General features: G+C 49.6%; 1 protein-coding gene across 13 annotated transcripts in view; it reads left to right on the plus strand.

Moving 5' to 3' along the window:
• Window positions 1-14,130, plus strand: part of PHACTR4 (phosphatase and actin regulator 4) — an 80,847-nt gene that overhangs the window by 34,323 nt on the left and 32,394 nt on the right. For 5 of the 13 annotated variants that reach the window (XM_074563299.1, XM_074563309.1, XM_074563297.1 and 2 more), the window contains exon 2: window positions 1,644-1,690. The exons of 1 other annotated variant lie outside the window; for it this stretch is intronic. In XM_074563299.1, coding sequence (XP_074419400.1) covers window positions 1,675-1,690 — 16 coding nt within the window. In that variant the 5' untranslated portion in view covers window positions 1,644-1,674. Of the gene's footprint in view, window positions 1-823; window positions 1,062-1,643; window positions 1,691-3,507; window positions 3,581-3,896; window positions 3,985-14,130 lie in introns of those variants that run through there. 7 more of the 13 variants (XM_074563301.1, XM_074563302.1, XM_074563311.1 and 4 more) reach the window with 4 other exon arrangements.

Consider the following 14,130-nt stretch of genomic DNA (forward strand, 5'->3'; position numbering starts at 1 on the left):
CTGCATTTGTTTCTCTTCTGCTTTCCCTCCCCAGAAGGGCTCACGGAAAGGACAGGCAGGGAGACCTTACCTGCAAATGCCCTGTACGGTAGAGTTGCTACTAACTTGGGGGTTTGTGTGAAGATGCTGACTTGATAATGGTATTTGTAAAAAAAAAATCGTTATGGCTCTTCTGCCTTCAGTGGGGGGAGCATTTGTTCTAGTTTTTGTGCGTGGTGTCCTTGATGCAGCCTTCAGAATAGGCGCATCGCGTGGCTGTACCGAATGGCGCATCCAAAAGGCACGTGAAAGTTAGCTGTGTTTTAACAGTGTCAATGGATTAAGCTGGAGGGGTTCTGAGGGTGTTTCCCAAGTAACCTCGTGGCGATCTGCCTCTGACAGGAAGACCATCTGACGTTCTTGGGCGATTGACTGGCCGCACAGATAGCGCTGCTTTTTGCTAAGCTGTTTAAATGCTGTGCTTGCCGACGGTGTTTTGAGAGTTTAATGGCTTTGTCGAGGCGTTCTCCCCATTTAAGAATAATGCTGCCATGGTATTCTAGCTGCCACGGAGAGAAGTAGCCTGGAGCGTGGTTGTCTGATCAAAAGAAGCGTTTCGCCCACGCAGTTGAGCAAAGCAAAGCTAAAAAGCCCTGCTGGCGATCGCTTGTTGAGGCGCACTTCCAGTGACGGTGTGGTGGGGTTATCGCCGCCGCAGCCCTGTGATGCTCCCACGCTGTCTGTGCAAGCTGTGCACGTGCTGTAAAATCAGCACATCGTCAGATGGAGATGATCCACCTGAGCTGATGGTGCGTTACAGCCAACAAACTGCGCTTCGCTGCCGGGAGGTGCAGTGATGAGCCGTCCTGGACTTGGTGGGGAAGGGCGAGGCTGAAATAGGCTACGCATAAAAGCTAGCTTTGACTGCTGAGCATTGGAAACCAGCTTCTTTCGTAGCTCTTTCCCAATCACCCCGTGCTGTGCCTGTTGACATTTCCTATTGTGGTTGTCTGGGTTTGAACTGCAAGCTCTTCAGGACAGAAGCTCTCTTTTTCTAAAACGCTGAGCACGTTTTTACCGTGGTACGTAATCTATCAGAATCAAGATGTCTCCTCATTTCCCAGAACTTAGTTCCTCTTGCACCTCATTTCAGAACTTTCTCCAAAGAAAAGCTGGGTTTGCTACTGAAATCCTAGTTCCTCCTTTTTGTCTTCCCCCCCGTCCCCCCCAGTACATTCAGAACTGTCTTGATGTTGTGTGACATCTAAAATACTTCCTGTGCACGCGCTCTTCTGCCTTTGCCAGATAAGCATTAGCTGTTCCCTTTTACAGCAGACACATGCCTCCTTGAAGAGGCAGATGTGGGACGCTGGCCCTGGGAACAAAACAAACATTTCATGCTTTGTAATTATTACACCTTAATTTTGTTTCCCTTTTCTTCCCAACACAGCATGTGTGTGATTAGAGGTTAGTGATACCTTCAAAGAGGGGCGAAGATGCCACACGCTCTCGTTCCTAGTTCGCTGGGGCAGGATTTCTGCTCTGGGTTCCCTCCACGCTGGTTATGTGTAGACTGAGCAGAGCTGATGGAGAAGTGAAACTGTAGATTTTGGTCGCCCTTGGAATTTTAATTTGTGTGTCAATTCTGTTTCCTGTTTTTGTAGGAATTGCTCAGAAAGCTAGTGTGCAAGAGGAATGGAAGAGAACACTGGTGAGTACGCTCTTGGATATCTTACCGGGAGTTGTGGACCTATTCTTTCCTCGTTGGTTAAGCATCATAAAGAACCTTATTGCTTTATACTTCATGTCTTCAATTCGAATGTAGAAGGTGATTAGAAAATAAGCTAGTTTGGCAGATGCATCAGTTGCAAGTGGACTGCACTAATGGTGTGGACCGGATCTGATTAAAGCTGTGTTGTGTGTCCGGAAGGTCTTTTTTGAAATCCCCACTTTGTGAAGCCTGGAATACAAGTCTATTGGATATCCCAAGCTCTTGAAAACAAATAGTATCCACTTTCTTAACAGAGGCTAGAAGCATCGAGCTGGTGTGTGATTTGAATAAGGTGCACAGCAAGCCGTAGAGAAGGATCAGCTCATTGATAGCTCCTGACTTCTCTTTCTGTATTTATTTCTCTAGGCTGCTCTGTCTTGCAGAAGATGTAGGATTTTTTTTTTTTATTAAACAAATTTTGGCTTTAAAGTTCTTGCTTTAGGCACTGTGTACCGCTTGCCCTGAGGCAAGCAAATCCATCGCTGTTAGGTTTAACTGATGCAAGGATGGTTGCAACTAAAACTGGTAGATTTTTGACTTAGAGATTGCCTTGAATGTTTTTTTCCATCTGTTTTGCCTAAAACGGCTATGGAAGGCACTAGCTAAATGGCCAATTTTTTCCTTCCCATTGAAATGAGATTTCCATGAAAGCTCTTGCCTGCACTGCAGGAAGCTGGTCTCCACGAAACATATTGACCTCCCATCTTGTGGGCCATGATGTTGCAGCTGGTGGCTTCTAACTCTGTAGTGAATTGCCACTCTGGGACCAGAAATCTTATTGCTAGCTTATTCCTATGCAGCTGGGTGATGCCATCCTTAAAACTTGAGAATCGATGTACCTGTCAGCGGTGCGGCGTGCTCGGGTGTACCGGGCCTGTGAAGGTCATGCTCAAGGCCAGTCCTTGACTTCATGCAAAGCCAGTTGGTTGGAACTCAGTGGCCCAGTTGGAACAGCTACGAGCCAAGTGTACATGCAAAACCACGTCATGCTTTTATAATCCTGGTGGCAAGAATTGCTGCTGTGCCCTCAAATTGTTAGCCTGTAAGGTGCACATTTAATTTGTGGTGATTGCTTTCCCTTATGATTTGCTCGTGGCAAACTAATCCCAAATGATGCCTTTGGAAGGGGGAGGGTGGGTAGAGTGAGTGTGGCGCTGGCAGCTGGTGTAGAAGCGGTGGCTGTGGAGATGACAGCTCCCTGCTCAACCCCAGGACAAAGCACAGGCAGCAGCAGGGCGAGTTTTTTCCATCTCTCCCGCCTGCGTTAATGGGATGGCTTTGAGCAACACTGCGAGCTCTGCTTATTCACCAGGACTCGGCCTCTGCTGGGACTGCCAGCAGCCAGCTGTGTTCATATCACAAAGCTTTTTCTCCCTTTTTTTTTTTACATGCAGTTGAACTCCATTTTTTGGGTAGGTCAGTGAGCTGTGGGGTTGGAGCCTGTCGAGGTTGCTGAGAGCTTTGATTCCTGATTTGAGCAGCGCTGGGGGCCTGGGATGGGAAAGGCCTTATGTTCTGTTTGCCTTTTGCCAACTTAAGTAAAATTACCTCCCCTTTCCCTCTGAACGAACTCAGCTGTGCAGGTTTAGGATGGAGTATCTCTACTTGATCTTTGCACGCACAGACACCCCACACAGCTGGTTGTGAAGCTTTACGTGTTGCCTTCTCAGTGCTGGGAGCTAAGAGCCCCATATTAAAGGTAGAATAAACAGATGGGTCTTCTATTATTATTTCCTTAAAATTACTTTGCTTTTAAGGACGCTCATTCTCCAAGTGCTGCTAAGCTCAGGACCCCTGGGTTGTTCCCGGCCCTGAGACTGGAGATACGAGGTAAGGCGGAGCTGCGTGCAGGAGCTGAGCTGAAGTCGATGCCCTTTGTTCCCTCAAAGCCTGGTGCTTTTTTTGATGTATTGCTGTCCTTAACCGGTTGTATATTAACCGCATTCACAATGCTGCATGGCTGGCTTTTGTGTTAACTGCATTGGCGCGTGTTCAGAGTCGGCGTGCTTCGAATGGCCACTGGGACTGCACAGCGAAGCATAAATCCTTTTTAGCTGTCAGGCTTCGCTAGCCATGGGTGGGTGGGGGAGCCCTCCTCGGCTGGCTGCCCTGGCTAATTAAAAATGAAATTTGCTGTTGTCTTCAGATTTTAATTCATGCTCATCCCTGAAGACTAGTGGAAGCATGGTCTCCAGGCAGCTGCAGTGAAGTTTCAGAGCTTTGCTTTGGAACAGGTATGCAACTTAAAACTTGCTCTCAAAACAACCCTACCCTGGGTTGTTTTTCAAGTATAGAGAAGAATATACAGAAACTTCTTGTGAGCCTTGGAACACAGCCTTGAGCAAGTGACTATAGTTTAAGTGACAATGTGTCTGTTATCTGCAGTAATTTGGACGTGCATGTGTTGTAGGTAGGGCGGCGTCAGGTGGTTTAGTTTTTCACTCTAATGCTGGACTTAAGCAAAACCAAATTCCTTTGCTCTAATGACTGGCATTGGCTTTAACGAATGCATAAACTGTTCAAGTCACAGCAACTTGTGTAGCTTGTCAGCCTGAGCCCTCAGCTGCTGACTCGTGCTGTGACACCACCTGGAGATGGAAGAGGTTGAGAAGTGGTGGGAACCTGCAGGGTTCTGTGCAGGAGCTGAGAGGTGGCAGCGGCGGCGATGGATTGTGCCTCGGTGCGAGGTCTGGAGGCAGAGTGCGGCCCCCGAGTCGCCAGTGGAGCTGGGAGGCAGGTGGGAGGATGGAGGATAGGGAGAGGAATAAACGAAATCTAAATATATACACGTTGCTGGGCTGAGTTTCCCCGCTTTCCAGGGTCCCACCTACACAAGTGATCTGTTGAAGGGAAGTATCACTGGAATACCTTTCCCCTCTTCAGATCCTTCCTGTGGTGCGGGTGAAGGATCACACTCTATTTTCGGAGCCTCTTTCCGCTGTTCCATCTCCTGCCCAGACCCCCTCCCAAAGGCCACGCGCTGGTCTTAGCGTGATACGAGACAAATTGGGACCTTTTTCTTAGTCAGGGGATTGTCTTATCTCGCATTTCATCTGCCTGTAAGCCTCCGTGATCTTAAAAAGCAAAATATTGAAGAAGTGGGAGCTTTGTGCTTGGCAGGGCAAGTCTCACCTTGTGCGTGTAGTTCCTTGAAAGCTCTGCTGGGGCGTTGGATTGCCCTAACGTGGAAGCGGGCCTGCAGTTCAACTGCCCGGCAATCTTTGGGCTAATCATTCATGAATAGCTGCGGAGGGAACACGGCAATACCTTTCTTCGTGGGAAGTGTTTGCTCTTGGGTCCTTTGACCTCCTGTGCTTCAGTGCTCTGTTTACAGTTTCTGCTTGTGGCTACACGCTTCCTCTGCAGGTATTGGGAGAGGGACCTTTTTAGTAGCTTCCCTAAAAGGTTTAAATCTCTGCGGGGCAACTGCGAAGCATTTTGGGAAATTAGTGAAGTAGCCTTTGTACACACAGGCTTTTCCCCAAAGCTGCTTTTATAGAATAGCACTTGAATTACTAAGTTTATGGATGCTTCTGCAGTTATTTCTTTATTCGAGGCTGACTTTCATCCCCTTTGACTTTCATCCCCTTTATCTCCCGCTGTGCTACTTTTTTTTCCAATTCTTTTCCTACTAAAAATAGGAAATACTCTTCGAGTCCTTAACCTTTGTGCAAACAAAGAAGTAATTTGTTTTAGCGTCTATGCTGACTTCTGGGCTACATGCCTCATAAGGAAACCAGTGTGATATGAATCTGCTGCTTTTGGAGACTTAGACTCCAAATATAGTCTGAGTCGAGGAAACGGCTAGAAATGTGAGTACTTGCTTCTTATGCCACCAGCTCTGCTACTTGTTCCTGGCAGGATGCATGGCTGGCTACCCGATTCCCATTTTTATCCCTAAAAATGCAAACAATACCTTCAGATGCTCGGAGGTTTGAAACCATTAAGGAAACGAGTGTGTGATCATCGCATGTGCGTAGGTAACAGGATTTTTAGATCGCTTCTGGTTCAAAGCATGTCCGTAGAAGCAATACGGTTTAGTATACATCCATTGCTGCCAACTTCTTAGCAGCTCTGCTGTCTGAAAGGAAGTTTGAGATCAAAAATACATATCAAGCCGTTCCAGGGCTAGATTGTCTGAGCAAGTTCTGGCATTGCTGCCTTTTAGAAGACTGACGCTCAGAAGGGAGATGGACGCAATGGTAAAGGTGTGATGACCATGACCTGTCCCAAACACCCTTTAATCACTGGTTTCCATCAGCCTGTTGCCTTGGGATCTGAAAATAGCGCTTTGTTTTCATATGGCTGGTGTGTGGAACATGCATGGGATCCCTCTTGTCCAAACCATGACAGCTTGGCCAGGACCTCTCGCTGCTGCTGCTCATTGCCAAGGCCCACCAAGCTTGGCATCTCCTCTGGGTAGGCACCACGTGCAAGCAGAAAAGAGCAAAAGACTACGGATGTGCGACGTCTCTTATGAGAAAACAGAACCTGCTCAGGAAAACCAGTTTTCTGCTTCAAAGGTGTCTGCCGAGTGACTTTTCTTCTTGCTATTCCTTTGTTCGCAAAGCCTTTCGTGTTTAGCAGCGGTGAAAGCTGAGGGAGGGGCTGCTGGGATGTGAAATGTTTTGCTCGTAGGTTGTTGGTTTGAACCTAAGGAGAGGGATCGTGAGTATGAGTTTCCGTCTCGTGCCATCAGTGGGTCGGAGGCTGGTGGCAGAGACAAGGACTTTGCAAGGACCAGAGCTGCGGATGGAGCTTCCTGCGTGGGAAGGTGGTCTCCACCCGCACCTCCCTCTGATCTGGTGGTGACTGCCACCGGGCGTCAGGGCTGAGGAGGAAATACGTGCTGCTCTCGGTGTCTTGTGTTCCTCAGAAACCTGACAAGGCTTCAGATCTCTAGGACAGTCATTCTGGTACTTGGGGTAACGCACTTCAAGAAGGGAAGGGCGCAAGCAGGGGCAGGGAGGGAGAGGGTGAGGTGGAGGGCGCTTTGTTGTGTTCTTGGCGTTTGCTGAAGAACTTGAATCCGAGGGTGGCCTTTCATCCGGGGGTTGTTCAGCTTGCTGCCGGTGCTGGGGACTGGCTGGGTGGGAATCCCCTTTTCGTGACTAAGTTTCAACTGGAAATCAGCTGCTTGGAGGCCGCTGCCAGGACAGGCACTTAACCATTCAGCAGCATTTAGGGAAAAACTTGTCAAACGTGCACTTTTATGTTGAGCTAAAGTGTTTTGACGATGTGGTTCTTGGTTTAAACTGGGCTGCCGGCGATGGTATTGGTTGTTTTCTGGGTATGAAAACGCCAGTTCCAGAACAAAAGAACAGTTTTGGTTTTTTTTTCCAGGAAGACATGGAAGCTGCAATTCCCTCACGAGATCCTGTATGTTATGTATACAGCAATAAAACTGCTATGTGCCATACAACAGGAGGGAGACGAAGTGGTCAAAGTGCCTGAGATGAAACATTTAATTACAGTTGAAATATGCTAATTTGCAAGCACGCAGAAAAGCAAAATCCTGCCGTGCTTAGTCAGAGTGACCAGAGGGTTGAACTGATCTCGGTGGGGACCGTTTGGCTTTCAAACAAGGTGCAGTACAGAAAGCTTGCTTACCTATGTGAAAGCATTATTGTAAATAAGTCGAGTGTACTCGACAAATTATAAAAATACTTTGGGATGTTATCCCGACAGCCTTTTGGTCTTAAATTTGTGACGGACGTTCTAGTTCTTAGCGTATTTAAGGTGCCGAGCGCTGTCAGGGTGCGTGGGGCAGTTAATGGGACGCCAGTGCTGCTGTTCTGCCTGCTGCATTTGCAAGTGATGCAGATCAGCTATCCATCTACTAGTTGGTATGGCATTTAAGAAAATAAATACCCAATAATTCCACCCTCTGAACAAGCCCCGTATGATTTGAGTAGGTGTCTGAACTCTTGCTGCTTTTCCCTCCTGATCTACAAGCCAAGTGTTTTACAGAGATTATTTTGCTGACCTGCCAGAGACCTTGTAATTCCGTGGCACCCCATTTCAAGTGATTTTTTTTTTTTTTTAAAGCTGTTTTGTAGTAAATGGCCATGCAGTTCCTCCGGATCGCTCTGCCTGGAGGAAAGCGGAGGTTAATTTTGCTGGTTTTGTGGTTTAGTGGCTGAGCTGGGGTCGTGCTGGGAATGAGATGCTTTGGCCTCCAGGCTGGCTGGAGCAAGATAGTAGCAAAGGCTGATGTTGAGTGAGAAATGTTGTATCCGCTGAAGTGCTTCGTGATTGAATTGAATGATCTTATTCCTTGTATGAAGAGATAAGACCTTGTAGGACATGTAATCAATCCTCCGGATAATTCAGGCCGACTCGCTGTGAAATAGTGAGTGTGGAGTTATTGTGGTTCAGTAAGTAGGGCACGGAGCAGAGGGGTCAGATTTCCAGAGTTTCTAGTTTTCATTTTCAACTTGTTGGACCTTAAATTCACCTTGCTCTCTGGAACATTGCTGCCTGTAAATTCCGCCAAGGGATTTAAGTAGCCGATTTTATTGGGGCTGGGGGTAGAAGAGGAGCCTGCCTGGAACCAGAGGTAAGTGGGTTTAGGATAAATGAAGTGATTTTGGTTATTACTGTTTTTCTTAGTTCGCACAGCAGCAATGTGTCCGGGCTGAATGGCAAACCTGGCTTTTTTAAAACAAAATACTGAATGTTCTCATTAACGTTGGTGCCTTGGTGAGCTGTAAATAGCGTTAGCTGAGCCGTTGGCTGAACAAAGCTGCGCCTCAGACCCCGCGGGGCTGCGGGGCTGGCGCTGAGCTGCGGGCCGGTCGCGAGCACTTGCATGTTGTCACCGCTGACGTCACCGCTTTATCTATTTCTTTCTCGTTTGTCTTGAAAAGGAGCCTGGCTCTGATTTCTGAAGGTGTCTTTTGTCTCCTAAAACACTTGAGCGCAACAAGAAACCAGAGGTCTGGCGTGGCTTTTTTACAGATCCAACTGTGACGGGACGAGCGATAACCCCGGCTTGATTGGGAACAATATTGCTCTTCAACCCAGCTGGGTTTTGTCTTGCTCTGTGAAGCGCGGATTTTAATATTTCTGAGGGACTTTCCAGCTGGGTTATGGTAAATTTGTATTCCCTAGTACATTAAAAATAATATTTAAATTACACTTAAAGATCGGTCTAGCCTGTTGGTGCTCAGGCTGTTCTGAGCTGAGCTTTGCAGCCTCAGGATCTGCTGGGGATCCCGGTGCCCATTAGAGCTCGTCTTAAGGCTGCGTAAGATGCAGTTCTGCACGCTGGTGTAACTCAGCTCTACGATCTCCATGCAGCATCTCAGTCCTTTCAGCAGGATCCTCCATTTCAGCCTGGAAACCTGCTTTCATCTCGGGTGTATGGGGCATCACTGCTGCTAACCCAGGCGATCGCAGAGTGGTCGCTGGAGAGATCTGGAGATGGAAATAGAAGCAAATTGTGCTAAAGTCATGTAAGGAGGCCAGAATCGGTGCAGAGATCTGTGTCTGAGAGAGCACCCCACCTGTGAGACTTCTCCCATGGGATGAACATGATGCTTGCCTGCAAGGCAGCACGTTCCTCTCCCTGCCTGGAGTGTTGGTGGCTGGGACTGAGTTTGGTTCCCCACCGGTGGACCCTAGCACCCATCTCTTTCATAGAATGGTTTAGATTGGAAGGGACCTTAAATAACATCCAGTGCCACCCCCCTGCCCTGGGCAGGCACACCTCCCACCAGCCCAGGTTGCTCCAAGCCCCGTCCAACCTGGCCTTGAACCCCTCCAGGGATGGGGCAGCCACAGCTTCTCTGGGCAACCTGGGCCAGGGGCTCACCACCCTCACAGCCAAGAATTTCTTCCCAAGATCTCATCTAAATCTCCCCTCTTGCGGTGTAAAACCCTTCCCCCTCGTCCCATGGCTCCCTTCCCTAATCCAGAGTCCCTCCCCAGCTTTCCTGGAGCCCCTTTAGGGGCTGGAAGGTCTCCCCGGAGCCTTCTCTTCTCTAGGCTGAACCCCCCCAGCCCTCTCAGCCTGTCCCCACAGCAGAGGGGCTCCAGCCCTCCCAGCATCTCCGGGGCCTCCTCCGGCCCCGCTCCAACAGCTCCGTGTCCTTCTGCTGTTGGTGCCCCAGCGCTGGAGGCAGCACTGCAGGGGGGTCTCCCCCGAGCGGAGCAGAGGGGCAGGATCCCCCCCTCGCCCTGCTGCCCACGCTGCTGGGGATGCAGCCCAGGCTGCGGGGGGGTTTCTGGGCTGTGAACGCGCGTTGCCGGCTCGTGTGGAGCTTCTCACCCCCCAACACCCCCGGGCCCCTCTCCCCAGGGCTGCTCTCCAGCCATTCCCCCTCCAGCCGGGGTTGGTGCTGGGGTTGCCCGGACCCCCCTGCAGGACCCTGCGCTTGAACCTCATGGGGTTGGCTCGGACCCACCTCTCCAGCCTGTCCCGCTCCTTCTTCCCCGCTGCCGGGGGGGGACACGGGGTTTTGTCCCGCTCCGGTACCCCTGAAACCTACCCCGGGCCCCGCAAACTCCCCGCGAACGGCCGCCAGAGGGCGGGCGGCACCGGGGAGCGGCGGCAGCGGGCGGGGAGCGGCGGTACCGGCACCGGGGGGGGGGGCGGGGCGGGGCTCGGTGGGGACCCCCGAGTGCTGCCTACCATTGTTTCACCTTCGGGGGGCCAGAACTGCGTGCCCCCAGCCAAGGCGCTTTGCTGTTAAAGCTGCATTTCCCTAGGGCACCCCCAAGAGCAGGACCCCCAGTGAATTCCCTCTTCTATTTTTTGGGCTGGAAAAAGCAACAAATGGTGAAGGTGCAGCTGAGCAGTGGCTGTGGATGTCGACTTCCACCGGCGGTGACCCCGCAGGATGCCGTGAGATGGGGTGACACGCTGTGGTTGCATCAGGTTAGGGGCAAAATAATAAAGGTGGCCAAACCTTTGTTGTGGTGGTGTGGTGCGTCCAAACCAAAAGCTTCCCCTTGAGCTTGAAAAAGTGGAATTTAATAATTTTCCGTGCTCCGTGTTCGAATCCTGTAGAAAAACAGGGCCCGGCTGCTGTGGTTCTCCCCAGCTCTCCGCCGCGGGCTAGGAAAGGGCTCTGTGTACTGTTTGCTTTGTGTGTTTTCCCTTTACTTCCCCAGCGCGGCTGCAGTAAGGGGCTTGTTTCTAAGGCCAGGCGAAGAGTGAGTCATGGCTTGGCAAGGAAAATAGCTCCCAAAGACTCGGGGTGATCCTCGCTGGACCGATCTGGTGGTAGCATTGGTCCCAAAGGGTAGCTCAACACCTTCTCCCGCTCCTGGGAAGGTTAGTCAGGCATCTGAGCCTGCCCCTTGATCATTGAGAGGTCTATAAACAGCCCCTGCCATGACTTTTGTGAAAATTCAAGCAAAAAGTTGAAAAAGCTGCCCCCTACCCCCAACCCTTTGATCTTAAGGTCAGATCTTGGAGACCTTAGTGGTGATTAAGAAAGTAAACATTGGCTCTTCCAGGAGGGAAGGTAGAAGTTTGTTCTGCTCGAGCATTGGGCGTTGCAGGGGTTAAGTTACATTTTGCTTTGGGGAGGAAAGGAAAATCTCTCAAAGTAATTAACTTAAGATGCTGACGCTAATGAACAGGGCTTTCAAAGCTGGGGCTGGTGGGGGGGTTGGTGGGAATCCCCTGTTGAATCGATGACATTAGGGCCTTAGGAGTGATTCTGCAATTATTAGGCTGAAATGATGTTGAACATGAAGTTAATCCTGTTATCTCGCAAATATTGAGCAAACTGCTTGCTCTGGATAACTCTGTAATGGGATTATTCTAGTCAGTCTGGCACCCTCGACACTCCCTATCTCTGGGCTTTTTCTTATTTTCCTGTTCAGGATAAAGTATTGATCAGTCTTCCTAGAGTTCATTTTGGGAGGTGCTGGTGGGGCGCTGGTTTCCAGTGGTGCTGGATTATTATTATTTTTTGGAAAAAATGATTTTGATAATGAGCACCCTGTTGCCTTCTGAAGCCGTTCACTCTTCCACGGCAAAGATCCCTTGAGCCCATCCCTGAATAAATGTTTAGGAAAAGAACTGAAGAACAAGGACAAGTATAAAAGGAGACTTCCCTTCGTCATGCCTTCCTGGCATCGAGAATCTGCAGTGGAGTGAGTTCCTGTGCTGGAGACTGTTCCCGGGCCATCATATTTGCAGAGTATAATCATTTCTGGTTTGAAAGCGTCATTTTGCGTCCGTCATAGCCTGTGGCAATTGTTCTAAAGAAAAGTAACTGGTGGGGCTTTTTAAAAGGATTGTCTTGAGTTTGTTTTTCAGCGCTCTGATAAATTGCAAGGTAACCAGTGTCAGGAAAACACAAGAACCAAAACGATCGTGTAGGGAGGAGAGAAAAAAGCTCTAAGGCGTGTTCCATCACTTGCCGATGTTTGTTACAGACGTGATTGCTTTTCCTGACGGACCTGCAGACCTCCCAAGTTTTAGTGGCCTGACCGTCACGCAGGGTTTGTCCTCAGCTGGCACAATGGCATTGTCACTGCCAGGCCAAGGTCTGTCCTTGGTTGCAGTGGGGCAAAACGTAGCGACTTACGGTTCGGATAGAAGTCAGCTATTGCTGCCTAGCGTGCGAGAGGGAGAGACCTCCAAACCCTGGTGAGAATTAGAGTTTCAAAGTCAGGGAAAACATATTTTTCTTTTCCTCTACTCTGTAGCCAGAGGCTCAATTAACAATGAAACAGGCCTTTTTCTTTCAGCATCACTAGAGTAAGGAAGTGATGCCTACAACACCCACTAAATGAGCAGATGTTTTTGTGCCAAACCAGAAATTTCCATAAATGTGGGAAAGTTCCATTGAAGGGTCAGGCAGCATTTAGTTTCCAAGCTTTTTTTTTTATTATTATTATTATTAAGGCTGATCTGAATCTCGGTAAGAACTGCAGGTTTTTTTTCTGTGAAGTTTTAGTCTTTTCTGCCCCCTTGACAAAGGTGAGAATTGCTTTGGAATCTCCGAGGAGCTCCCTTAGGGCAGAAACGAGCTGCCTCCGAGAAGGCAAGGGAGAGGACGCGGGCTGGCGTAGCCAAGGGGCTACCTAGGATTTCAGTTTAAGTGCCCGGGGGCCAGCTAGCCCTGCTGTTGATAAACTAATGGATTTAGATGGCGTCGCTGTAGCCTGTAATTTCAGGGGCCTTGGGGGGGAAGCCCTGGGATGGCGTTCGTACGGCAAGGGAGCGAGCGCCTTCTGCAGCTTGTTTAGAGGGGAATCCAGCCCCAGAACAAACTCCCTGTCTCAAACCTAAAGCGCGTGGAGAAGTGGTTTCATATTTATGTTTAAACACTCTGAATTTTGTGCACGGATTCAAATGCTTGCTCTAATGTATCCTTGCTATAACTGCTGCTTGAAGAATACGCTTACTGCTTTGCAACTTTTTGTTGGTGCAGCTTTGAACGGTGTCTGACGGGAGGCACAGACCCCTGCGAAGTCAATCCAAACGTGCCTCCTTTTCCCAGTGGCTTCTTTTTGCAGCCCTTAAAGACAGTTCTTGCTCATTCCTCCTGCAAGCTGAAAAGCCCTGAACTCGAGTTTTGGCGCTGCTGGGTCTTGTGTACTGTGGATCTTGAGGTGGGAACTCTTTGGTGGGGAGTTTGTACTGATATTTTGCCTGTAAGATTTTTCTCCCTAATGAGCAGCGTTGACTTCTTTGAGCGTTGGGAAGCGCGTTGTAACCTCCTGGAGCCCTGGGATGTAGCGTGGAGCTCCGTGACTGCATGACTCTTTGATCCAAGCCCCTATCTCAGGGTGTTTAACGTAGGTGTGAGCCTTACAAAGGCTGCCACGGGCAGGAGCGAGGTGAATCGCGCTGCGCTGTCTGGCCCCTGGCTTGGGGGTTATCTGCATTGCAAGTGGAGGTGGGACCACAGCTCACATAAGCCTTCCCGGGTTGGCTGTAAGCTCGTTAGCTTACATACTTGAAATAGTAGTGTGCTATAACTCTTGTGCTGCAAAATTTGTCTGAGAAGGTAAGTAAATATTTGAGTAGCTTGCCCTTGCAGGGCTCGTGGCTGTTAGGAGCAGGCAGCTGTTGGTATCTGACAGTCCTGATGGACTGCAGTGGTCATGCTGGGCTACAGTCAGACCTCGGGCAGGCAGAAACGTTCCCGTTTCAATTTAACCATGTTTCCTCCCGGCAGCGAGGTCTGCAGCCCCACGTGCAGCCATGCCAAGTGTGAGTAGACAGGAGCATTCTTCAATGGTCTTGGGGAGGGGACTTGGCCACTGTTTTGGCATGGTGCTACTTGCTCCTAAACAAGGTCGCTGCTGGTGGCCTGCAAGTGCAGGAGTAAGAGAATTAGGTGCCATTATGTGACATGAGGATTCTGGGAATGTGTGAAGGGTCGTATCTACAAAAGGGGGAGCAACTGTGG

This window comes from Larus michahellis, chromosome 19, assembly GCF_964199755.1.
Source record: "Larus michahellis chromosome 19, bLarMic1.1, whole genome shotgun sequence".
Lineage (NCBI taxonomy): Eukaryota > Metazoa > Chordata > Aves > Charadriiformes > Laridae > Larus > Larus michahellis.